The sequence below is a fragment of the Conger conger genome, chromosome 4 (assembly GCF_963514075.1).
Source record: "Conger conger chromosome 4, fConCon1.1, whole genome shotgun sequence".
NCBI lineage: Eukaryota > Metazoa > Chordata > Actinopteri > Anguilliformes > Congridae > Conger > Conger conger.
This window is the reverse complement of record NC_083763.1, coordinates 9301029-9327430: the sequence shown is the minus strand read 5'-3', so window position 1 is coordinate 9327430 and position 26402 is coordinate 9301029. Positions and strand designations below refer to the sequence as shown.

At 50.9% G+C, this 26402-nt stretch overlaps 1 protein-coding gene across 4 annotated transcripts in view; it reads left to right on the top strand.

The window, feature by feature from the left end:
* sbno2b (strawberry notch homolog 2b) overlaps positions 1-26402 on the top strand; it is an 84202-nt gene that overhangs the window by 42315 nt on the left and 15485 nt on the right. For 3 of the 4 annotated variants that reach the window (XM_061237343.1, XM_061237346.1, XM_061237345.1), the window contains 17 exons: positions 11850-12005; positions 13350-13433; positions 13911-14022; positions 14118-14278; positions 14693-14826; positions 14921-15011; positions 15195-15338; positions 15706-15823; positions 16008-16113; positions 16493-16646; positions 17220-17396; positions 17782-17879; positions 19889-19971; positions 21276-21458; positions 22332-22453; positions 22838-22969; positions 24153-24288. In XM_061237343.1, coding sequence (XP_061093327.1) covers positions 11850-12005; positions 13350-13433; positions 13911-14022; positions 14118-14278; positions 14693-14826; positions 14921-15011; positions 15195-15338; positions 15706-15823; positions 16008-16113; positions 16493-16646; positions 17220-17396; positions 17782-17879; positions 19889-19971; positions 21276-21458; positions 22332-22453; positions 22838-22969; positions 24153-24288 — 2191 coding nt within the window. The remainder of the gene's footprint in view (positions 1-11849; positions 12006-13349; positions 13434-13910; positions 14023-14117; positions 14279-14692; positions 14827-14920; positions 15012-15194; positions 15339-15705; positions 15824-16007; positions 16114-16492; positions 16647-17219; positions 17397-17781; positions 17880-19888; positions 19972-21275; positions 21459-22331; positions 22454-22837; positions 22970-24152; positions 24289-26402) is intronic. The other variant, XM_061237344.1, reaches the window with a different exon arrangement.

Genomic DNA, 26402 nt, shown 5'->3' with positions numbered 1-26402 from the left:
TCTGTAGCTGTAAGCAGGTCAGTGTTTGTTAAAGGAAGTATTGCATGACAGGAGTGTGAATTAAGAAAGCGAAAAGCAGTCCGGGAATGGCTCATTTTTATGGTACTTTTATATCCATTACTGGCACTGTTGTTTATTGTCAGTTGTGTGATGCATTGGTGTAGTTTCTGATGTTTGTGTAGACCTGTGGATCTCAGAAAGAGCATTTGGGCATATAAATGAAATTATATATATGTGTGTATATATATATATATATATATATATATATATATATATATATATATTAAATTATATTTAAAAAATCAAAATGAAATTCTAATAATGATAATACATTACATGATAATTATGATTATAATAATAACAACAACAACAACAACAACAATACTAATAATACAATTATTGTTATTATTGCTACTTTCCCCTGTTTTCATTCTGTTTGGAATTCCCCGTTGTATAATGCTGTTGTCGGTTCTTGGCGACCCACACCTGCCCCGAGGCCGTGCCGTCTTCAGCGTTCGCACCCACAGGATGGTGACTGTTCTTTCCACAGCGAAACCGCACATACGAACCCCGCAGAGCAGTCGACGCCAATCACCGCAGAGGCCGGCCTTTGATTGGCTGTAAACGGCTAACCTGCCGCCGCCCGTTGGGCAGCTGACCCCTGGGACCCTAACACTGGGGATCTTGGGTTTATTTCTGCGCTTAAACCCCCCATTGCTGTCTGAGCCGCGCATGGGTTCTAGATCCAGTCATCTTAACCCGGCGGTAAACTGCTAATGGTGATGTCATTCCTGCTGCCAACTTGACCTGACCTGGTTTATTGCAGTGGGCAATCACCTTGTTGGCCGGCTTAGTTAAATGATTAATGTTCTGTGATGTCATGGCGAGCTACATCGCAATCCCATATCTGTTGCCGTGTCTATGCGTAATGCGAAAAAGACACGCACAGTTAAGCGGTCTTCCTAGATATATTTGTTCTCCTCCGTATTTATAAAGCAAGTCAGCTGGCCTTTGTTTACGCATTGCCACTCTCACACTAAATGTAGGACTAATCAGTTTGTCCCCTGAATTTGAGGGAAGGCACTATCCTCTCACGCCCCGGACTTTGGGCTAGCCCACACCTCTCCATCCTCAGGTAGCGCGCTGGTGATAAGCTCCTCCACAAAGGAAATGCAGGCAGGCGGGCCGTTTGTTGACGGGATTTAATAACAATTACAGCTTCATAACTGCTCCCCCCCCCCCGGATCCGCTCAGAGCCACCCAGGACGCCTGTCCCGTGTCCCATTTCACAGGAATACAGGAGAACCGGAGAAGCAGGCCTCACAACAGCGTAGAGATTCGCTGCGATTGGCTCTATCCCATCAGCGGATGTCGCTCTTTGTCAGTCGCGCCCAGATTACAGGAAGAGGCTGCGTTACTTCAGGCCTGAGGTGAAGGCGAGCCCTGCGCCTTACTGGAAGCTCATCGGGTTTGTGGCACATTAGCATGTGGGTTTAGCACGGGTTTGTACCGTGTTCGCTAACATGGGTTTAGCGCTGCTTGTACCACACAGATTTTTCACAGTTTTTATTTGCACGCTTTGTAGCATGGTTGCACATGGTCTTAGCACGGTTTGGAGCACGTGGTCTTAGCAAGGTTTGGAGCACGTGGTCTTCGCACGGTTTGGAGCACGTGGTCTTAGCACGGTTTGGAGCACGTGGTCTTAGCACGGTTTGGAGCAAGTGGTCTTAGCACGGTTTGGAGCAAGTGGTCTTAGCACGGTTTGGAGCAAGTGGTCTTAGCACGGTTTGGAGCACGTGGTCTTAGCACGGTTTGGAGCACGTGGTCTTAGCACGGTTTGGAGCACGTGGTCTTAGCACGGTTTGGAGCACGTGGTCTTAGCACGATTTGGAGCAAGTGGTCTTAGCACGGTTTGGAGCACGTGGTCTTAGCACGGTTTGGAGCATGTGGTCTTCGCACGGTTTGGAGCACGTGGTCTTAGCACGGTTTGGAGCAAGTGGTCTTAGCACGGTTTGGAGCACGTGGTCTTAGCACGGTTTGGAGCAAGTGGTCTTAGCACGGTTTGGAGCAAGTGGTCTTAGCACGGTTTGGAGCACGTGGTCTTAGCACGGTTTGGAGCACGTGGTCTTAGCACGGTTTGGAGCACGTGGTCTTAGCACGGTTTGGAGCACGTGGTCTTTGCACGGTTTGGAGCACGTGGTCTTAGCACGGTATGGAGCAAGTGGTCTTAGCACGGTTTGGAGCAAGTGGTCTTAGCACGGTTTGGAGCACGTGGTCTTAGCACGGTTTGGAGCACGTGGTCTTAGCACGGTTTGGAGCACGTGGTCTTAGCACGGTTTGGAGCACGTGGTCTTTGCACGGTTTGGAGCACGTGGTCTTAGCACGGTTTGGAGCACGTGGTCTTAGCACGGTTTGGAGCACGTGGTCTTAGCACGGTTTGGAGCACGTGGCCTTAGCACGGTTTGGAGCAAGTGGTCTTAGCACGGGTTGGAGCACGTGGTCTTAGCATGGTTTGGAGCATGTGGTCTTTACACGGTTTGGAGCATGTGGTCTTTACACGGTTTGGAGCACATGGACTTACCGCGGTTTGAAGCACATGGGCCTAGCACAGTCTGTAGCATGTCAACACGTTGGCTTAGCACAGTCTGTAGCACTTGCGTTTGGAACAGTTTGTAGCACGTTAGCAGATTTATACCGCTTTAGTTCATGGGTTTAGTTCCGCTTGTACCACGCAGATTTCGCACTGTTTGTTAGCACGTGGAGCAGTGAGCGGTTTGTTAGCACGTGGAGCGGTGTGCGGTCTGTTAGCACGTGGAACGGTGTTAGCACGTGGAAAGGTGTTAGCATGTGGAGCAGTGTACGGTTTGTTAGCATGTGGAGCAGTGTTAGCACGTGGAGCGATGTGCGGTTTGTTAGCACGTGGAACGGTGTTAGCACGTGGAGCGGTGTGCGGTTTGTTAGCACGTGGAGCGGTGTGCGGTTTGTTAGCACGTGGAGTAGTGTTAGCACGTGGAGCGGTGTGCGGTTTGTTAGCACGTGGAACGGTGTTAGGACGTGGAACGGTGTGCGGTTTGTTAGCACGTGGAGCGGTGTTAGGACGTGGAGCGGTGTGCGGTTTGTTAGCACGTGGAACGGTGTGCGGATCAGAGGCTCTGCGGCCTGGCCTGCTGGATCCCAGCCTGCCTCTCTGTGCTGTCACCACACACACAGCACGCTAAGCGCTCATCAGGCTAACAGTACGTACACCCGGGGGTCCTGCAGTTCTGGGAAACGGAGCTCCAGTTGCACCCTGGAGGAAGAACACAGAGAGACTACCTGTGTGGAGGAAACTGACGCGGATTCACTTTTGTCCATAATTACTGCACTTTGAATGCGTTATTTCAAAGAGCAGAGAGATTTCCTGGACATTACTTCAGGTACAAATGCGAGAAATGAAGACTCGTTAATTAAGGCAGCGCTCGTTTGTTTGTTTCTGGCTCTCCGAACTCCCCGCGTCTCTCTGCAGTGGCTGGGAAGCGCTTTAACGCGAGACGTTTCATTTAGGTTTCATTTAGGTTTCATTTAGGTTTCATTTAGCGTCGCACGAGCTTGTTAGGCGGGCACAGGTGAGGCTACGGTTCTGTGTCAGTGCTGCAGTGTCAGTCTGCGTCATCTCCTGCCTTCCCATCAGTTACGCAGAGGAAGCGGGGTCTCAGGGCCCCCCCCCTCCCCGTTTCCTCTCCGCTGCCTGGGGGGGGGGGTCAGGGGGTCTGACTGCCACTTTTTTTTATTTCCTGGCAGGTGTCTTTTTTTTCCCCCCCTCTTCTTCTTCTTTTTTTGACTGTTTGCGAAAGTGACACACTGAAGTAGCGCAAATAAACGTGACCGAATACAAGCGCTTCTCAGGCTACCCGACTGCCGTGCAACTGCCCTGCCCAGCGCCACACAGCGTGTGAAGCTGTAGCCTTCAGAGCCCGTATGCTAACGCTAAACGTTCTCACAACGTCCCAGTAACGTTGTGAGAACGTGTAGCGGAACGCTGTGACTGACTCACGTTTGTAAAGCCCCCTCGTGCCACCCGTAACTCCCGGCAACCGTGCGCGTATTCCCACCGAGCAGTGCACTCAGAAAGAAAGTGACAGCGCTGCTATATTTTTGTTCTTCAAGGATCAAAGTTCCCGAATATACCCTGAAAGTACAGTAATGTTCTTTTAATAAGTAATTCTTTCGTAGTTTTTACCAGCAAAAAAGGTATAAAATTTATCATATTTCTGGCTAGGGAACTGCCCCAGCGACAGGCATTTGTACCTTTTAGGCGCTTGTCTCTTTCTGAGTTACCCGTACACGTGATGGATTTTCTGGAGAGGTCTGGAACACCGCAGCGGATGTGGAGCGTTCTCGGACTGTCCCGGCGTTTCCGTGACAGCGGCGTCTCTCCGCGCGCGCGTCGGCGCGGGAACACGGACGGAGAGGTCGTGTCGCGGTCACGGACCGCAGCGTTTTACACACGGGCGGGGAGCGGGGGCACTCTGCTTCTGGGCTCGTTCGCTCTGCAGAGCAAGGTTGCGAAAGGCACAAACTCACTCTTGGCAGGGATCACGCATTCTGTTTGTCCCTACGGTTGCTGAATCTGGGCCTTTTTTTTTTTTTTTTTTATATAAAAAAAAAAAAGAGAATTCAACTCTGAGCTGGAAATGTCAAAATGAAGCAATCGTGGAACTGCAGCGTGGAATGTGGCCCGTAGTTCAGAGGTAGCTGCTTTCACATTCCTGCGTTGTTCACGGGTTTGTCCTGAATTGATTTGTGAGTGTTACATCTGGACTGAACGCACTGTTGGACGAAAAAAATGAAATGTGACCGTGATGAATGGCTCTGAATTCAAGAGGACTTGCCCTTTGACCTGATGTTTTTTTGCAGGCTAGCTGTCAGTCTGGATTTTAATTTTCACTCGTGCAGTAGCTTTTAGCTGACTGGAGGAGAAGCGAGGGAGACGTATTACCAGTGTGATAATACGCTGCTGTGGGCGCCAGCAGAAAAATGATTGATTTGAGCGTTCCTGAATCAGCACTTCGCTGGTAGGTGAGTCAGCTGCGATTTGATTGGCAGACACGGCTATGTCGTGTCAGTGGGAATATAGCCTATGAGCTTGGTGCAAGCCAGTCGCGGCCAGTGTGTGTCGTGTCTGGGAAAGAGCAGTCCATTTTCTTGTCAGGAAAGTCACGGGTATTATAGCTGACTCGTATATTTCTGTGGACAGTCCCTATCTGCTGGACAAACGTAATTTTATGTGAATTGTATTAAATTTATCAGCTTGGTTATTCCTGTCCACTGTAAGAGTATGTTGTCTGTCTCATTTTTCATCTAGCTACAGTCCATATAAACTGCCCTCTTAGTTCAACTGGGCACTTTGTGTAAAAATAAAATGTACACACCCTGTGTGTGTGTGTGTGTGTGTGTTTTAGCGTGTGTTTGTGTGTTTGCCTTTTAGCATGTATTGGTGTGTGTGTGTGTGTGTCTTTGGTTTGTAGTGTGTGTTTGGTTTATAACGTGTGTGTTTGGTTTTTACTGTGTGTGTGTCTTTGGTTTGTAGTGTGTTTGGTTTTTACTGTGTGTGTGTCTTTGGTTTGTAGTGTGTGTTTGGTTTTTACTGTGTGTGTGTCTTTGGTTTGTAGTGTGTGTTTGGTTTTTACTGTGTGTCTTTGGCTTGTAGTGTGTGTTTGGTTTTTACTGTGTGTGTGGCTTTGGTTTGTAGTGTGTGTTTGGTTTATAACGTGTGTGTTTGGTTTTTACTGTGTGTGTGTCTTTGGTTTGTAGTGTGTGTTTGGTTTTTACTGTGTGTGTGTCTTTGGTTTGTAGTGTGTGTTTGGTTTATAACGTGTGTGTGTGTGTGTGTGTGTGTGTGTGTGTGTGCGCGTATCTGGATGCACAGCTCCACAGGGCGGGGTTGTGCAGTGCGTGGGCCTCTTTGGCGTTAGGATCCTGTTCTCGTTATCAGGCCTGTCGGGGTCGTCCCAGGTCACACTGAGCCCACTGGACCCAGCTCCTGCCAGCCAGCCTCATCACACTCTCACACTAGATCAGTTACAGTGTGTGTGTGTGTGTGTGTGTGTGTGTGTGTGTGTTTGGTTTTAACGTGCATGTGTGTTTGGTTTTAACGTGCATGTGTGTTTGGTTTTTAGCGTGTATTAGTGTGTGTGTGTGTGTGTTTGGTTTTTAGCGTGTATTAGTGTGTGTGTGTGTGTGTGTGTGTGTGTGTGTGTGGTTTCAAAGGAGAGTGGACATTGCCCTCTCTGTAGGGTGTGATGGAAAAGTACCGTGAATAATTGCAATTTTTTTGGCTGTTTGGAAACTGCATTATTGTGTGCATTCGTGTGTAGCCTATGTATATGTACTGTGTGTGTGTGTGCATGTACGTGCACCTGTGTGATGTATGTGCATGTGGTGTGTGTGTGTGTGTGTGTGTGTGCGCATGTGGTGTGTGTCTGTGTGTGTGTTGCATGTGTGCATGTGGTGTCTATGTGCATATGTGTGTGTTTTGAGGTGGGTGGTTCGTTGCTTTGTGGTTGTTTTCTTTATTTTTTGATTTCAGAAAATGCCAGCTAAGCCAGCTTTCCACAAAAACAATGGCGGCGGCTCTTTCGGCCGTTGCCTGGAGGTGATGGCAGTAATTAATGGATTATATTCCGCTTCCTGCACAGGCAGGCCAGGGGATTCCCCGTCTGTCTCCTCAGGCTCCACGGAGGGGGGAGGATCCGGCTTTCAGGAAGTTCTCGGCCCGTTCGGTGGCCGCGCGGAATTGCGGGAAGGAACCCGGTATCGGAGCAGATGACGAGGCCGTAGAAAATTATCGACGTGCCTCCGGTTCTTTAATGTCAAAATACCGGCGATGTCAGTTTGAATTTCTGCAGCGCTCGCTGAGTAATCTGTGATCTGCTGCGATATTCTGCCTTTGTTCTGCAGCACTCTCGAGCGTCCTTCTCGAGCGTTGTTTCAGAAGCAGTTATTTTCACTCCCACCTGTTTTCTGTTTTTGTTCCTGTGTCGCTGTCCCCCGAGCCTTCAGGTCTCCGCGCGCCCTCCGCGCGGACTGCCCTTCGTACAGACACGCACGACGGCGTGTCTCCAGTTAAAGGGACGATATCGTGTGAAAGGTGTAACTTGCTATCGCAGATGCCGATCAGTGCCGTGCTCTCCCCTGACTAATCGTGAAACTGAACTTCTGACCCAAAAAAAATCGCACTACTGTTTTTGCCGCAGAAATTCTGCCGCCGGATGTTTTCTCTGTCGGATTCGGTCGGTTCGCCGCGCTTACCCGGCTTCTCGAGACCCTCCCGCTGGTTTCACGGGGTGAAGCCTACCCCCCCCCCGACATCGCCCGGACCGCGGCCGTACAGGAAGAATAGAAAATGCACCTCCCGCGGTGGCCTCGGTTCAGATCGTATCGCTCTGTCGGCGGATTGTGGAAGCGGTGCCTATATATGGGCATGGGCCTGGTTGCTTGGCAGGTTTGGCGGGAAAGGGGAGGCGGCGTGTCGCTGAGGAGTGGCGTGTTGCGGAAGGGCGACGCCACGCGGGGGGTCGACCTCCGCGACGAAGGGGGAGGACGGAGCCCGAGACGGGGACGGCGGAGGGCTGTAATCTCCCGGTTTTTCCCATTTCTGGGCGAAAGTGGGGATTAAGCGGGAGGGGAGATTAGCATCGCCGCCGGCGGCGTGGGCGGCCTTATCGCGGCCGCGCAGACCCGCTCCGCCGCGGAGCCGTAATCCGGACCGCAGCGCCCGGGGAACGCGTGGCTTACAGGTCACGCTTCCCTCCACACGCCTCGCTGTGGAATATTCCGGTCCGGCCGGGTCCCGGTTCCCGTTTGTATTATACACCTCTGAGATTAGTCATGTTTTTCTGCACTGGCATTCGCTGCTGATTTGTATTAGCGTGGTCTCTGCCAGGTGTGGACGTTCCCAAAGAGAATACAGGGTTCTGCAGTGATCCTGTGTTATCGATGTGTGCTAAATGGAAAAATATTATAGAAGCTACTAATTGGAGTGCATGAGTGTGCTCAAATTTTTCAGCTAAGGAGTAAAAAAAATTAATAAATAAATAAAAAAAGAATAAAAAGCAAAATGATGACCCTCCCAGTCTCTGGGGGCAGGTAGCAGGTCAATGGGGGCAGGTAGCAGGTCAATGGGGGCAGTTGGCAGCAGTTTGCAGCAGGGCTGTCCATTCCTGGTTCGTCCTCTGTTTGCTAATCCGTGCTCTGGAAGAGCAGCTGAATTTCTTGGAATGATGACAGGGCTTGGTAAAATAAGGCTTCCAGGAAATCTCCGCTTCTGCGCTCCACATCGCTGTTTTGCAACAATGGCTCTGAAAGGCAGCCATTCCACTCAGTCCATGTGCTACAGCAAGGAACTCAAGCTCAGTCATGCCTCAATGCCATTCCCCAAAGCGTCTCCCTCTCCCCTCTCTCTCTCTCTCTCTCTCTCTCTCTCTCTCTCTCTCTCTCTCTCTCTCTTTCTCTCCCTCCCCCTCTCTCTTCCCCCCTACACAGACTTTCTTTCTCTCTCTCCCTCCCTCTCTCTCACTCCCTCTCCCCTCTCTCTCTCTCCCCCCCATACACAGACTTTCTCTCTCTCTCCCTCTCTCTCCCTCCCTCTCTCTCTCTCTCCCTCTCCCCTCTCTCTCTCCCTCTCCCTCTCCCTCTCTCTCTCTTTCTCTCTCTCTCCCTCCCTCCCTCTCCCTCTCTCCCCCTATACACAGACTTTCTTTCTCTCTCTCTCTCATTATCTCTCATTTTTCTCTCTCTGTTACTCTCTCTTTCTCTCGCAGACACACATGTGCAAACACCCCGGTCGTTCATGTTTGACGACACGACGTGCCCTTGTAAAGGGTAAACGCAGTCGGACCTCTCTCTTCAGTCCTGGAGCAGTTGACCGCCACATCCTGTTATGACACTGCGTGCAAACACGGAAAGGCTCTTCAGACCAGCTCTGGCTTTGACCTCCTCAGCCCCTCCGTGGGCCCTTTGAGCGCCCGGGAATCTGGCATCGTCACAACCACCACACCGCAAAAACGTATTACTTATTTATGCACCAGGGACTGTGCGCATTAATCAACATTTTCAGTTCCCGCAACAATGTAAACGAACTCATTTGCAACCAGTATTTTACTCTCATATTGAAACTGAAACTCTAAAAAATGTTTTTTTTGCTAAATCAGACAAAAATATTGCCAATGATGTGATTGCCAAATGGGTCACAAGACAACTTCACTTGTCAAACAAACAGTAACTTTGAACAAGCTATTATTATTATCATTATTATTACTTGAGGAAGAAAAGAAAATACATATCTGAAGTCTTATTGCAGTGCAGCCTTTGTGTGTCCCCCTTCAGCCCCTGTCCTAGAGAGATAATTATTCCTAAAGGTTTCCCAGCTCTGCTGAAATGGCCGCTTCTAAAGGTTACCGTGCCTGTGATTGTGTTACATATGCAGCGGACGTTTGTTTTGTGTCATTATGTTTAGGCCGATTGTTGCCTTCTTGCTGTAAGTGCCTCTTTATTGCGCTGTTTCCAGACTAGCGCATTCACTTGCAGGCTTTCCTTTGCTCTTTGCTGGGTATCGAATGTCAGTGTGTTCGGTGTGCTGGAGAGCTGTGAGCTCTGCTCCCTGGAGCTCCCGCCTTCAGTCAGCCTTCTGTCGAAGTTGATTCATCGCCCCCCACACCCCACCCCACCCAACGCCGGTTTCCCTGTGTGTGTGCGTGTGTGCCTAAAACTGTGGAATTACACAAGCAAGAGGGCCCAGCTGACGTCCCTACCCCGCCCCCCCGAATTTCCCTGACGTGAATGTCCTCGGTCATAACTCAAGTGTTACACACGGGGCCTGAAATAGACGCGAGACAAGATGGCTTCCCCCGTCTCGCTCCCCTTCACCCCACCCCCCCATTCCCTCCCTCCGTCCCTCCCCTCTCCCCCCTCTCCCCGCCCCCCTGAGACGGACTGGGATTAGTGGGCGGAGCCGCCCCCCCCCCCCCCCCCGCATGCAAATGCGAAACGCTGGGCTGTGAACGGAACGGATTGGAGGGCGGCCATGCTTGAAATGAGCCATTCAGCCCCACATCTGTTAGATTACAGAGCGCGGCACATTCGGGCCTGCCGGCCTGCCCCTTCGTCCCGCTAAATTAGCATCTCTCAGGGCTGACTTATTACACCTAACTGCGCAGCCCCCGATGGGCCCCCGCTCCCACCACGTCCTCACAAGTATGGTGAAATCCCCGCTGAGGACCCGGACTGATTCATGACATTAATCCTGCTTCTGGACTGTGGAGAAGGACGAGTGTAAATACCTCTCTAGCCAAATATTGGACTTTGGGATATTGTGATGGCGTAAGCGTCTGATGGAATAACGTCTAGCTGAGCTCTCCGTTTTTTTATTATTTATGTGTTAGCATAGCAGACACCCTCATCCAGAGCAGCTTAATCTTTTATGGCCCGATCATTTATGCTGCTGGATAGGGGGTTTGGTTTAACCGATTCAATTCAGCCCGGGCTGGGCTTGCTTGGCCCTGCCCCTGCTGGAGTTACTCGGCCTGTTCCCTGACCTCTCACACACACACTCCCAGTGTGGAAGTCGGACTGTTGGACCATACCGAAATCCTAGACGATGTAGTCCAAGGGTCCCGTTCGTTCCCAGGAAGGGATGAGCTTCGTAGCACAAGGCAGCATAAACGGAAATTAGCAAAGGTTAAATTCCGCACCGACGTTAGGAATTATTTTTTCACACAGAAGAGTGGTCACTGTGTGGAATAGGTCGCCAGGTCATGTGGTGGAGGCAGAAACTCTGGGGGTTTTCAGTGTCAGGCTTGATACAGTGCTGGATCCTGTCTAGCCTTTCGGTAAACTAAGAATTAGGTACACTTAAGTGGTAGGAAATTGGCCTGTTGTTGTAATTATGTTGTGTTATGTTAAGTTATGTTAATGTAATTACGTTGGTGTGCTGTGTGCTGCGTGCTGTTGTCTTTGCCCCTCTAGGCCTTGGTGTGAAATCATTTGGAATTTCAGCACTTCAACTCCACAGTGAGAACATGGCTGGAAAAAAAGTGCTTAATCTCTTACATAATGTTTGTGTTTCAACCTGGGGGACGGGTGGGCCGTACCAATCCAAACCTGGGGGACAGGGTGGGCCGTACCAAACTAAACCTGGGGGACAGGGTGGGCCGTACCAAACTAAACCTGGGGGACAGGGTGGGCCGTACCAAACTAAACCTGGGGGACGGGTGGGCCGTACCAATCCAAACCTGGGGGACAGGGTGGGCCGTACCAAACTGAACCTGGGGGACAGGGTGGGCCGTACCAAACTAAACCTGGGGGACAGGGTGACCAAGTGAAACTCACAGTGCTGGACAGGGGGTCTGCATTTCCTTTTCTTGTTGCAAAATCGGAAGGTAGTTCATTCTCGAGAAATATCAAATTTCCCTTTTGTGATTCCAAATGTGTGTCAGCAGTATGGACTGTGCTTATTGGTCTCAATTCGGAGTTTAACTGTGAGGGCCCTTCCCCCACGATGGTGGTCCTCCCCTGGGGAAGGGCCCATGGTGAATGGTTTGCACAGAGTTGACGTACAGGCCTGTAATATGGAACAGTGGAGAGACCCAGGTCCCTTTCACTGGAAGAACAACTGCGTAATGTTCACGAACTGTGGCCATATCACACCTCTGCACGCACGCTCGTTCTCCCCTGAAAAGTGTCATTTTTACTCAGAAGCCTTCCGCAGAAGCTGAAGCGTGTTGTGAAAGTATCACTGTGTGAAGCCTTGCGTCCGGGAAGGATAGGTGTGACTGTTCACTCACACCCCCCCTCCCCCCCTCCATCCACAGGACCTCTCCGGCATAGATGACCTCTCCAACACCTCGCTGTTCTCCTCCCCCGCCGACTCGCTGTCCGAGTACACAGACGCCTCTGACTTCCCCAGCATCGGACACTACCCCCCCAGACTGTGGGACATAAACACGCCCGCTCCCACCCAGCTAGAGGTGAGGGTCCCCCTGTCATCTTCCTCTCTCACTGTCCCCCCTCTCTCTCTCTCTCTCCCCCCTTCCTCTCTCTCCCTCTGTCACCTCTCTCTCTCTCTCTCTCTCTCTCTCTCTCTCTCTCTCTATCCTCTCTCTCTCTCTCCCTCCCTCTGTCCCCTCTCTCTCGCCCCCCTTTTCTCTTTCTTTCTCTCCATACACTCTGTCTTCTGCTCTCTCTTTCTTTCTCTTTTTCTTTCTTTTTCTCTCTCTCACAGTCTCGCTCGCACATGCTGGTTACATATCCCGTTGTGATGGGTCTCAGACACACACACACACACACGCACGCACACACACACGCACGCACACACACACACACGCACACACACACAGCACTCTTCGCACCAGCGGAAGTGTGCAGTCGGCCCAATCGGAGCGAGAGGGTCTGAACCAGCCTGCGCACCACACTGCCCGCTACACTCTTAGGGTCCTAACCGAAGCCAGTGCGGGTGCTCGTTAAAACCCAGGAGGGGGCCTGTTCCCTGGCTCTGCCCTAACAGAGCCCAGCACCACAGAGAGGCCTGTTCCCTGGCTCTGCCCTAACAGAGCCCAGCACCACAGAGAGGCCTGTTCCCCGGCTCTGCCCTAACAGAGCCCAGCACCACAGAGAGGCCTGTTCCCTGGCTCTGCCCTAACAGAGCCCAGCACCACAGAGAGGCCTGTTCCCTGGCTCTGCCCTTACAGAGCCCAGCACCACAGAGAGGCCTGTTCCCTGGCTCTGCCCTTACAGAGCCCAGCACCACAGAGAGGCCTGTTCCCTGGCTCTGCCCTAACAGTGCCCAGCACCACAGAGAGGCCTGTTCCCTGGCTCTGCCCTTACAGAGCCCAGCACCACAGAGAGGCCTGTTCCCCGGCTCTGCCCTTACAGAGCCCAGCACCACAGAGAGGCCTGTTCCCTGGCTCTGCCCTAACAGAGCCCAGCACCACAGAGAGGCCTGTTCCCTGGCTCTGCCCTAACAGAGCCCAGCACCACAGTGAGGCCTGTTCCCTGGCTCTGCCCTTACAGAGCCCAGCACCACAGAGAGGCCTGTTCCCTGGCTCTGCCCTAACAGAGCTTGTTTTCTGTTGCCCACCTTGCAAGCCAGTCCCTGAACCAAGAGGAGGCTCGTTTTAGCAGCGGTATGTCCCAAAGCACGAATGTGGGAACGAAAAAGCCGTTCAGAAGAAGGAAGTCCCCGTCCCCGTTCAGCGTCCTGCAGTTGAAGCCGATGGGCCTGTGACGACGGCCGTTTTGTTTTGTTTTGTTTAGATTATTTTATTTTCTGCACTTATTTTATTTGTTGATTTTTATTATTTTTTTCTTTGCAGTTGAACAGCAGCAGGTTTGAGGGCTTGAGCAGTTTGGAGGATATCTCTGCCATTATCAACGTGCCTCCCCTGGGAGGATACCAGGTAGCCTCTTCCCTCCTGAACCCCTGGAGTTCGGCAGGGCCCGTAACTCCCCTCCGGCGCTACGTAGCCTAGCGCTCGCGCTCGACACCCCGGCTTTCTGCCTCTCGAATTCTCCCCTCCCCGCACCCGAGTCAACTCGGGAGTTGCGTGTTCACACTGTTTACCATTAACTCGACTAACCGTTTCAGTCTGACTCACTAAACCCCGGAGCTCACTCTCTCCCCCCACCTCAGTCCTAACCACTCTTAACCCACTCTGTGAGCTGCTGCCAGGGGCTTTTCCTCTGTGGTTATTTTTACCCTTTAATCCAGCTTCTCCAGGTTTTGTGGCCTGTTAAAATATCTCTCTCACTCTCTCCCTCTCTCTCTCTCTCTCCCCCCTCTCCCACTTCCTCTCTCCCCCCTCTCCCACTCCCTCCCTCCCTCTCTCTCTCTCCCTCCCTCCCTCCCTCTCTCTCTCTCTCCGCTCTTCCTCCAGCCCCCACAGCGACCCCAGCAGCCGCCCCCAGAAGAGGAAGAGGATGCAGATGAAGAGGAGACGGAGGAGCTCGGGCACGTGGACACATACGCGGAGTACAAACCATCCAAATGTACGCTCCCGCCTGTACCGCCAGCCCGTCGTTACTGAAAGATTAGCAGCAGAACCACCCTCATCGCTCTCCCTCTCTCTCTCCCCCCTGTGCAGCCACGATAGGGATCTCCCACCCGGACATCGTGGTGGAAACCAACACCCTGTCCAGCGTCCCCCCTCCTGACATCACCTACACCCTGTCCGTTCCCGAGACCACTATCAGCAGAGGCCAGCTCTCAGCCCTGCAGCTGGAGGCCATCATCTACGCCTGCCAGGTACCCGCCTCCACCCCCCCCTCGGGTGCTCTTGAGTGTCATGTCCACCGTACACGTTTTTGCCACAGCATATTGGCCCCGACCTCGACTGTGGCCCTAGAGTGTCTGTGAAGAGTACACTGTGGAATCTTTTTTTGAAAGTCAGTGTTCTAGAACTCCCATTATTTAGTCACCAGTAGTGATTGTGACATCAGCGAAAGAATGTTATGTTCAGAACATTCCTGTCACACATTTGTGGTGTTGCACTTTAAAGGCTTACACAGCCTTGTTAAATTGATAATCTCTCTTCGAAGACGGCAGTGGTGAAATATGGTTGCTAGTGGCAGGTTTGGAGTGAGTGAGTGAGTGAGTGTGTGTGTGTGTGTGTGTGTGTGCGCGCACGGTGGTCACAGTTGAATCCCGTCTCTCCCCCAGCAACACGAGGTGATCCTGCAGAACGGCCAACGGGCGGGTTTTCTGATCGGAGACGGGGCCGGGGTGGGAAAGGGCCGCACCGTGGCCGGCATCATCCTGGAAAACAACTTAAAGGGAAGGAAGAAAGCGCTGTGGTGAGCGTGCGGCTTCTCACACCGTCGCACCGCTGAAAGGATGTTTTAATTTCAGCCTGATGTTCTGATAGTCATTCGTTTTCCTCCCCTTCAGGTTTAGCGTTTCCAATGACCTGAAATACGATGCCGAGAGGGATCTAAAAGATATTGACGCGCCCTACATACCCGTGCATGCCTTAAACAAGGTAGGAATGAAGGGCCCTTCTTCACTTATCAGGTTCCGTCTGGCCTATTGTGATGCGCGAGGTCGTCCGGGGCGACGGCTCTGCCCTCAGTGTTCCGTGTGTCGCGAGTGTTCCGTTTGTAGTTTGTCCCTCTTTGGTTTGTAGTTTGTGTGTTTATGGATGTGCTCTTGCGGTTGTTTCCAGATTAAGTATGGCGACACAGCTACCTCAGAAGGAGTGCTCTTTGCGACGTACTCTGCGCTGATCGGGGAGAGCCAGGCGGGCGGGCAGCACCGCACCCGGCTCAAGCAGATTCTGGACTGGTGTAAACCGGGCTTCGATGGAGTCGTATCCCTTTCACTCACTGCTGTATTTTCACGTGGTTACACTGCAAAAGATAAAAATAAACCTGTCTTGACAAGCATTCTAGACTTTTGTAATGTCTATTACTTTTTTTTGCTAAAGATGAAAGTGATTGCCAATGAGGTGAGACTGCTTGATGTGGTAATGCAATTTAACCTGTCAAGCAAAAAATATCTTAAAACAAGCTTTCTTAGATGGACTTTTTTTTTTTTTTTTTGCAGTTTACAGGGACATCATGTGGTCCGAGTCTGGGGCTATTGGTTACATTATTTCCTCTGGTCACGGACGAGTGTCTGTGTGTGTGTGTGCAGTGTAATCTCCCCGTTTCCCTTGACCACAGCTCCCTTATCAGATCATATTTGACGAATGCCACAAAGCCAAAAACGCCACATCGACAAAGATGGGTAAGGCTGTCCTCGACCTGCAGAACAAGCTGCCCCTGGCCCGAGTGGTGTACGCCAGTGCCACAGGTAGGCCCCCCACACAGGAACGCTCCTTCCTGTGATTCTGAGAGCTTGCTCGCCTTCTCTCTCTCTTTCTCTCCCCACCCCTCTCCCATCTATGTTTTCATGTCGTCAACATGTTTGATTGTGTGTTTCTGTGATGGTTTGACCTTTTATTTGGATGAAGTGTAACCTCTCTCTGCTCCTGCAGGTGCCTCTGAGCCAAAGAACATGATCTACATGAGCCGCCTGGGGATCTGGGGAGAGGGGACACCCTTCAAGGTCTTCGACGACTTCCTGCACGCCATCGAGAAGAGGTCAGTGCCCCCGGGATCTGTGCCTGGGCCTCCAATCTGTCGGTCTACCTGACTGACTGACTGACTGACTGACTGACTGACTGACTGACTGACTCACTCACTCACTCACTCACTCACTCACTCACTCACTCACTCACTCACTCACTCACTCACTCACTCACTCACTCACTCACTCACTCACTCACTCACTCACTCACTCACTCACTCACTCACTCACTCACTCACTCACTCACTCACTCACTCACTCACTCACTCACTCACTCACTCACTCACTCACTCACTCTGTCTGTCTGTCTGCCCGACTGTCTGTGTCTGACTGCCCAACTGCCTGCCTGCCCGACTGTCCAACTGACTGACTCTCCTTTGCCCCGCCTCTCAGGGGTGTGGGTGCCATGGAGATCGTGGCGATGGACATGAAGGTGAGCGGGATGTACATCGCCCGGCAGCTCAGCTTCTCCGGGGTGTCCTTCCGCATCGAGGAGATCGGCCTGGACAACGACTTCAAGCTCGTCTACAACAAAGCCGCCAAACTGGTGAGGGGCCCAACCTGGCAACCCGGAAGGCCTTGTCTGTGCCTTCCTCCTCTGTTAATAAGAATTTTGTTCGACAAAATAGGATTTTATTGCATAATTTGCATAGTTTCCTCCCTAACTGTAGGCTGCCCTATTTGTTTACTAGAGGTGGAGTTTCAGCTTCAGTTAGCGCTGGGAGAGCAGCCTGGAGGCTTTAAACCTGTCAATCCCATCCGGCCTTAGTGGTCATAAATAACCTTTAGCCCTTTAAGGTGCGATGTCATGTATATATGTTGAGAATGTTCTTAACTGAACATTCTAATGCTGATATAACGATCATTGTGGGTAATTGAGAGCAACGGAGTTCTGGAACACAGACATAAAAAACATTCCGTAAAACCTGTTGTTCAAAGGCCTAAGGCGGTCAGCCTGTCGTTATTGTGTGAATGGGGACGCAGTCCTATCTGAGGTTTGAGCTCGGCAGAGTGGGTTATGTTAGCACCTGGCCGTGACCCGGTCGCTCGGTGGTATGCGGGCTTGCGTTCTGGCGCCCCCTCTGGTCGGAGGTGTGACGTGCGGCGCTTCTCCTCGCAGTGGGCCGAGGCGCTGGCGGTCTTCACGCGGGCGGCAGACGAGCTGGGCCTGGTCTCCCGGAAGTCGCTGTGGGGCCAGTTCTGGTCCTCGCACCAGCGCTTCTTCAAGTACCTGTGCATCGCCGCCAAGGTGCGCTGCCTGGTGGAGCTGGCCAAGAAGGAGCTGGAGGCGGGGAAGGTGAGTGCTGAACGCCCCCCAGTACGCTGTGGTAACGACTTTATACTTAAAGGTACAGTCGGTACGATTTTTGTGTTAAAACATCGTTACAGGATCATTGTAAATCCCTTCCTATCGTCGAAAAAGGCTCACTGACATGTTGACTCACCTTCTGCCTGTGTTTATGGCCCTTAAATTCGGGTTCGAAAAAATATGCAGTTGACGGGCCGGCATTCTGCACCAAAACATCATATAGCTGTACAATAATTCAAGCTGATTGGTTGAAAACTGGTTCTTTAAGAAAACTTGAATTAAACCTTATACGCATCAAGTGCGGGTAGTATACTACTGTTTCGCAGGGGTAAGTACTCAGTAAAACGGAATGTAACGTGGTGTCTCTCTCCAGTGCATCGTGATTGGACTGCAGTCCACCGGGGAGGCACGCACCAGGGAAGTCCTGGACGAGAACGACGGCCACCTGGACAGATTCGTCTCGGCGGCAGAGTGAGTTCGCCGTGGCGACGGTCGGAGCCGGGGCGGGGCGGGGCAGGGCGGGGTGGAGGGGATTCTGACTCGCCGTCTCAGCATTTTTGGGACTCTCTGTAAGCAGTGCCGTTGGCACGACCCATCAAAACAGAACGGAGAGGCGCACGTCGTATCGGGTAACTGGTGCTTTCCAGCTCATGCGTTTCTGCGGTTTTTGGATGAAGCCAGTGATTGTTGCCTCATCTGTTCAACATGCACACCATTGTCTTGCAGCGGGGCAGAGTGTTCAGCCCCCGCTGTCTGGGGGTTGCGTTCAGCCGCATTAGCGTGCATACCTATAGGTGTGTCAGCCTATGAAATGTAATCACGGTTATTTTGCTTGGCTGAGGTCATATGTAATGAATGCAAACGGAGTGGCTGGCCCGGTTCGAGTCCTCTGTGTGTCTGAGTATAGAGTACAGAGCGGTTCACCCAGTGAGGCCCTGTGTGTGCTGTAGAGTGGCTCTCTGTGAGGCCCTGTGTGTGCTGTAGAGTGGCTCTCTGTGAGGCCCTGTGTGTGCTATAGAGTGGCTCTCTCAGTGAGGCCCTGTGTGTCTGCTATAGAGTGGCTCTCAGTGAGGCACTCTGTGTCTGCTATAGAGTGGCTCTCTCAGTGAGGCCCTGTGTGTGCTGTAGAGTGGCTCTCTGTGAGGCCCTGTGTGTCTGCTATAGAGCGGTTCACCCAGTGAGGGCCTGTGTGTGCTGTAGAGTGGCTCTCTGTGAGGCCCTGTGTGTGCTGTAGAGTGGCTCTCTGTGAGGCCCTGTGTGTGCTATAGAGTGGCTCTCTCAGTGAGGCCCTGTGTGTCTGCTATAGAGTGGCTCTCAGTGAGGCACTCTGTGTCTGCTATAGAGTGGCTCTCTCAGTGAGGCCCTGTGTGTGCTGTAGAGTGGCTCTCTAAGTGAGGCCCTGTGTGTGCTGTAGAGTGGCTCTCTGTGAGGCCCTGTGTGTGCTGTAGAGTGACTCTCTGTGAGGCCCTGTGTGTCTGCTATAGAGTGGCTCTCTCAGTGAGGCCCTGTGTGTGCTGTAGAGTGGCTCTCAGTGAGGCCCTGTGTGTGCTGTAGAGTGGCTCTCTCGGTGAGGCCCTGTGTGTGCTGTAGAGTGGCTCTCTGTGAGGCCCTGTGTGTGCTGTAGAGTGGCTCTCTCAGTGAGGCCCTGTGTGTGCTGTAGAGTGGCTCTCTGTGAGGCCCTGTGTGTGCTGTAGAGTGGCTCTCTCAGTGAGGCCCTGTGTGTGCTGTAGAGTGGCTCTCTGTGAGGCCCTGTGTGTGCTGTAGAGTGGCTCTCTCAGTGAGGCCCTGTGTGTGCTATAGAGTGGCTCTCTCAGTGAGGGCCTGTGTGTGCTGTAGAGTGGCTCTCTCAGTGAGGCCCTGTGTGTGCTGTAGAGTGGCTCTCTGTGAGGCCCTGTGTGTGCTATAGAGTGGCTCTCTCAGTGAGGCCCTGTTTGTCTGCTATAGAGTGGCTCTCTCAGTGAGGCCCTGTGTGTGCTATAGAGCGGTTCACCCAGTGAGGTCTTGTGTTTCTGCTATAGAGTGGCTCTCTCAGTGAGGGCCTGTGTGTGCTATAGAGTGGCTCTCTCAGTGAGGGCCTGTGTGTGCTGTAGAGTGGCTCTCTCAGTGAGGCCCTGTGTGTGCTATAGAGTGGCTCTCTCAGTGAGGCCCTGTGTGTGCTGTAGAGTGGCTCTCTCAGTGAGGCCCTGTGTGTGCTATAGAGTGGCTCTCTCAGTGAGGCCCTGTGTGTCTGCTATAGAGTGGCTCTCAGTGAGGCACTCTGTGTCTGCTGTAGAGTGGATCTCAGTGAGGCCCTGTGTGTCTGCTATAGAGTGGCTCTCAGTGAGGCCCTGTGTGTCTGCTATAGAGTGGCTCTCTCAGTGAGGTCCTGTGTGTCTGCTGTAGAGTGGCTCTCTGTGAGGCCCTGTGTGTGCTATAGAGCAGCTTAAGCCTCAGACTCTTCTGCAGCAGACGTTATGAGACACTATTTCTTCTCTCTTCAGGGGTGTGTTTCAGTCGCTGGTGCAGAAGCACTTTCCATCGGAGAAGCAGAAACGAGAGAAGAGCGCTGGAAACAAGAGGAAACGTGAGTGCCGCTATCTGTTGAACTGAAGTTGTTACTTGTTATTTATTAGTATATTCTTTATGATACTTAGACAGGAGCTTTGCTAATTTAGTGAAGCTGATCATGTCTTGTGAAATTAGACCAAAATGTTATGATAGAGACATATATACCCTGTTGGCTGGAGCACATGTTCATTATTTGATTTTGTTTCAACCTTGGGGGGGATTTATTTAACTCTGTGAATTCGTCTCCGGTTTAAGGGACAGGTCCATTTCCTCACTTATTTCCAGTCACTGAAACCGAGCTAAAATGTTAAGTTTCGAGATCAAGTTCTTTTTAATGCAAGTGAGGCTTCAGCTGTGCGGCTTCCACATTTTAATATCGCTCTTAAAAATAAAAACCCAGAGGTGTTCTGCGTCTATCTGTGGTCTGGCCTCCCCACTATGGGACTTTCTCGCCTGCCTCGCGACCGTCTGGCTCCGTTTGATTTCCGTCCGATCTCCTCGCGTTTTCGACCACAGCTGTGAGTCATCCCTCGCACCTCTACCCTGAGCTCTTCCTGACCCCAATTCCTACTGCATTTTGTTGCCGCAACTGCAACCTTAAATTCAACGCGCTGCACGCTGTGAACTGGGGGGGGAAAAACATTTAAATTATAGCTTGGAATTCACCGGTCCACCCACACAAGCAAAGTCCGGTGGTGAAAACTGGCCTGGCCCAAAGTTAAGTAGGTTGGTCTTTAACACGACACACGACTCCGCGCCTGATTCATCAAACCACCGATTAATGATCTGCAGTCAAGACCTTCAGTCGTTGAATCGGGTATATTAATGTATATTAGGAAAAACCTGCGCCTGTGTTCTCTCTTTGCGGGTAAAATTGGACACCCCTGTCTTAGATGAAATGACTAGATTTGTTTCTAGGCTCTGAAATCAGTTCCTACTGTTCCTGGAGAGCTACCGTCCTGTAGGTTTTCATTTCAACCTTAATTTCAACACCTGATTTTACTCATGAGCAGCTCAATGAGGTCTCTAGCTGTTGAATGAGCTGTTCTCTCAGCGTTGGAGTGGAAACCTACAGGAACGTGGATCCGCAGGAACAGGGTTGGGCAACCCTGCCTTCAGTTTAAGGACACATTGTAGAAATAGCGTCGGTACTAAACAGACCACAGGTCGGACGTTTCCTCCGGTTTGGGAGCCGTCGTAAATCTCTGGCGGGTGCAGTTACCTGCAGGTGTGGCTCAGGTATTGCGTGGACCGATGCTCCGAATAACCCCGCGGGGTCGAGTAAAGTGCGTCTGTCTGAAGTGCGTGTCCTCCCTCCAGGCAAAACCAAGGGCCGGCCGCCGAAGTTCCCCAAGCCCAGCGTGGAGGTCGGGGGCGTGATCAACATCAGCGACGATGACAGCACGGAGTCCGACGGCCTCGACAGCGACTCCAACTCCTCGCCCGACTCCCTCATGGACAACGACGACGTCATCTTCGTCAACCACACTAACTGCCACACTGGTACGCTGGCCCCTCCGCCATCCCTGTGGGCCCGTAGGCTCTGCGAATGCTGATCTGTGTGTCTGCACTGCGGGATGATCGTCTCCGTAACCTCTCATCTGTGTGTCTCCACTGTGGGATGATCATCTCCATAACTGCTGATCTGTGTGTCTGCACTATGGGATGATCATCTCCATAACTGCTGATCTGTGTGTCTGCACTGTGGGATGATCATCTCCGTAACCTCTCATCTGTGTGTCTCCACTGTGCGCTGATTGTCTTCATAACTGCTGATCTGTGTGTCTGCACTATGGGATGATCATCTCCATAACTGCTGATCTGTGTGTCTGCACTATGGGATGATCATCTCCGTAACCTCTCATCTGTGTGTCTCCACTGTGCGCTGACTGACTCCATAACTCCTGATCTGTGTGTCTGCACTATGGGATGATCATCTCCATAACGGCTGATCTGTGTGTCTGCACTATGGGATGATCATCTCCGTAACCTCTCATCTGTGCGTCTTCACTGTGCGCTGATCATCTCCATAACTGCTGATCTGTGTGTCTGCACTATGGGATGATCATCTCCGTAACCTCTCATTTGTGTGTGTGTAATACGGCCAGATGTGGCGATCGGGATAAGCTGGAGGTTCCTTAGGCAAGTCTGAGCTACCACTAAATCACACGACTAATTTCCTACTGCCCATCCTCTCTATTGGGTAGTGCATCCGCTACAGGATGGTAATTTCTGCAGACGGCGGTCTAGACGGTGCAGCCACAAGGGAGGCATTAAGCCAAATTCTTTCTCATTGCGGCGGCTCTACGGAACTGCCGCTCGTTAATTTTACGATTATTTAGATATTGTTCTTCCTCTGGCCATTTTGTTTCGCAGCGAAAATAGAGGAAATGAAGCAAGATCTCCTGTTCAAGATTTCTGTGCTGGGGAAGGAACTACCTCTGAACACTCTGGATGAGCTGATCGACAAGTTTGGAGGACCAGAGCTGGTCTCTGAGGTGAGTGCCCCTCGTGTCTGTGGGCTTTCAGTCTACTTTCAGTCACTTTACGCATTATAGTCTTATATTCAGAGTTTAAAATCCTATTACTATTCCTATTAATCCTATTATTTATCCTATTTCTTTTAATCTTTTGGTAAATGCGACTCAAAATATTTCCAATAAGGTGAAAAGGTTTGACTAGTTTCAAGATAAAAAAATAAAAAAAATGGGGTAAAAAAAAAAAAAAAAAGTAACTAAAATTAAAACAGAAAAAAAAGATTAAAAATTTCGTCACAAGACAAATTATTAAGGCTTTTTTTTTTTTTTTTTTGCAGTTTAGAGAATGAAAGCATATTTAAGTGAGCGTTATTTGCGGGGAGTAATGTAACTCTGGTCTCTCAGATGACGGGGCGGAAGGGCCGCGTGGTGCGGCGGCCGGACGGCAGCGTGCGGTACGAGTCTCGCGCAGAGCAGGGCCTCACCATCGACCACGTCAACATCAAGGAGAAAGAGCGCTTCATGTGCGGCGAGAAGGTGAGGGGGCCTGCCCCGTGGGCACTCGCCACAGCACACGAGTACACGCTTATCACAGCACGCGAGTACACGCTTGTCACAGCACATGAGTACACGCTTATCACAGGACGTGAGTACACGCTTATCACAGCACGCGAGTACACGCTTGTCACAGGACGTGAGTACACGCTTATCACAGGAAGTGAGTACACGCTTATCCCAGGACGTGTGTACGCGCTTAACCCAGGACACGAGTACACGCTTATCACAGGACATGAGTACACGCTTATCACAGGACGTGAGTACATGCTTATCCCAGGACATGAGTACATGCTTATCCCAGGACATGAGTACACGCTTAACGCAGGACATGAGTACACGCTTATCACAGGACGTGAGTACACGCTTAACCCAGGACATGAGTACACGCTTATCACAGGACATGAGTACACGCTTAACGCAGGACATGAGTACACGCTTATCCCAGGACACGAGTACACGCTTAACCCAGGACACGAGTACACGCTTATCACAGGACGTGAGTACACGCTTATCACAGGACGTGAGTACACGCTTATCACAGGACGTGAGTACACGCTTATCACAGGACACGAGTACACGCTTAACCCAGGACACGAGTACATGCTTAACCCAGGACACGAGTACATACTTATCCCAGGACATGAGTACACGCTTATCACAGGACACGAGTACACGCTTAACCCAGGACGTGAGTACACACTTAACCCAGGACGTGAGTACACGCTTATCACAGGACACGAGTACACGCTTAACACATGAACACAAGCACACAACACAGAGCATGAGCACACATTAGATTAGTTATTTAGCGGACACTTAATTAGACTAAGCAGGGGCTAATTCCCCCTGGGGCAATATGGGGTTAAGGGGCTTGCTCAAGGGCCCTCCTGTGCAGATCTTATTCTGGCTACACCGGGGCTTGAACCACCAACCTTCCTGGTCCCAGTCTTGCACGTTAGCCACTTAGCTTTAGCACACACATAACACAACACGGGAACATGAGCATACACTCAACACCGGCTGTGTCACTAAAACGAGCACAACCATCTAGCAAATGTACAGCCAAGAAGAAGCACTTCTTTATATCAGTCTCAAAATAGGAAGCTTGTGAGTTTCGAGTGTCTCACGCTGTAACCCCGCTTCCCCCTCCCCTCTCCCCCAGCTGGTGGCCATCATCTCGGAGGCAGCCAGCTCCGGCATCTCCCTGCAGGCGGACAAACGAGTGCAGAACCAGCGGAGGAGGGTACACATGACCCTGGAGCTTCCCTGGAGCGCCGACAGGGCCATCCAGCAGTTCGGTGAGGTCTTAACCCCCCATCTCTGTATCTACCTCTCTCCCTCTCTCCCTCTCTCTCTCTCTCCCTCTCTCTCTCCCTCTCTCTCTCCCTCTCTCTCTCTCTCTCTCTCTCTCTGTATCTACCTCCCTCTCTCTCTCTCTCTCTCTCTCTCTCTCTCCCTCTCTCCCTCTCCGCCTCTCCATCTCCCTCTCTCTCTCCCTCCCGCTCTCTCTCTCTCTCTCCCTCTCCCCCCTCTCCCCTCTCTCCATCTCTCTCCCTCTCCCTCTCCCTCTCTCTCTGCCTCTCCCTCTCCATCTCCATCTCCCTCTCTCTCTCCCCCCTCTCTCCCCCTCTCTCTCTCTCTCTCCCTCCCCCCCCCTCTCTCTCTCTCCCTCCCCCCTCTCTCCCCCTCTCTCTCTCTCTCTCTCTCTCTCTCTCTGGAAGAGGAACCATCTCTTCCCGCTGCCTTTCATTCACAACTTCCTACAGAAACCGTTCTTCGGCAGTCCCCCAGAGCTGCCGTCAGGATGACTTGAATGTTCATTTGACACAGTTGTCAAGCCCCTACAGGTTAAATCAGACATTGGTCCCGACCGGTTCGGATATTCGAATATAAAACTCATTACTGAGTCACACTTATAAAATGGTTTCCTATCTGACTATATTTGGATTAGTGGTTAAAGTAGATTTGTCTGCTGAGCGATATCATAATAGATAGCAAACATAATTTCCAGTCATAGCTGTATTTTCGGCGCAGGTTATCATTACACATAAAACTAGATGATGTTTATCTCTGTGAATAATCCGAAATGATGCGCAATACCGCACAGTAGTTACCCTCAAGGCTCTTCTGGTATGCTCGTTAAGAAAAGTGAAGTTGTTGCATCGCATGTTTCATGGGTTCTGGTTACATTTGCTGGAAAGGAAACTGTCGCGTTTGTGCTACGCTACCAAAAAGGTTTTGGTACGCTAATCATGTTTTAGTACTCTGTTTTTAGTTAACCTCGAGCGGTTTACCTTGTGTAAATTACCTCAAATGTACTGAATAGTCGTGAGTTAAAAATAATATTTCGCGTCACTGGATAGTGACCTGGATTTTGACGTTACTAACAAAACCGTATTTGGCTAAATAATCACGGGAACAAATTCAATGGTAATGGAGGTACTTTTTGACAAATTGGTGGGAAAGGGCGAGGAGAAGCCATGGGAACGTCGACCTCACTGGTGGTGTCAGCTTTCACAACTACATGACTTATTACTGCCAAAGATGGAGATAACATTGACCTTTTTTTTGACTCATTTTATCTGAAATTGCTTGAGAATGGTGGGTGTGGGAAAGCTTCTGACCGGTAGTGTAAGTCTCTACAGGGAAACGTGTGCTTGGTGGCTGAACTGGCTCTACCACTCTGCTCGTAAATGGCTGTAGGGAACTCAAACGGCGGATTCCTGTCAGCCCTGTTCGCAAGCGTGTAAAGCAAGGGCCACACCCAGCATCCACAGGATCGGGCTGTTCTTTTCAAATGACTTGTAAAAGGCAGAAAAATTATTTGTTGTTTGTCATTTTTTGTAGAAATGACATTAACCTTTCAGTGAATCGTCCGCTAATTATTTACCTTATTGCGGTTTTTGAGATTATTGGAAGCGCCTACTTCATTTGATACTTTATTAGTGGTTAAATACTACTTCTTTTTTTTTATCTGAGTCATTTTTGCTTGAATCAGTGAATCTCCAAAATTAGCCAAGCTGTCGCATTAAATTTCAATTTGAATCATTTGAGTACAGAAAAGCATATTTGTAGAAATTTGAATGGGCGTGCCTGATTTATAGCTGATTAAAATGACTGAAAGGTGATGAACACAATCTCATTTCATATTCAAACTGTGTTCTTTGGACAAACAGATTTTAAGGGAAAGCTCTTGCTTACGAAGGGATTACACTCTTTAAACAAGAGAGACAGTAATGATGGAGGCTAATTGTTTGTGTTAGGCTCACTAGTGGAGTACTTCAGTGTCTTACCTGCACTTTAGTATTTGCCTGTGTGTATGTGAACTGTATTTCTGTGATGTGCATGCATGTGTTGGAGGTGTGTGCGAGAGTGTGTGCATGTGTATTGGATGTGTGTGTGTATTGGATGT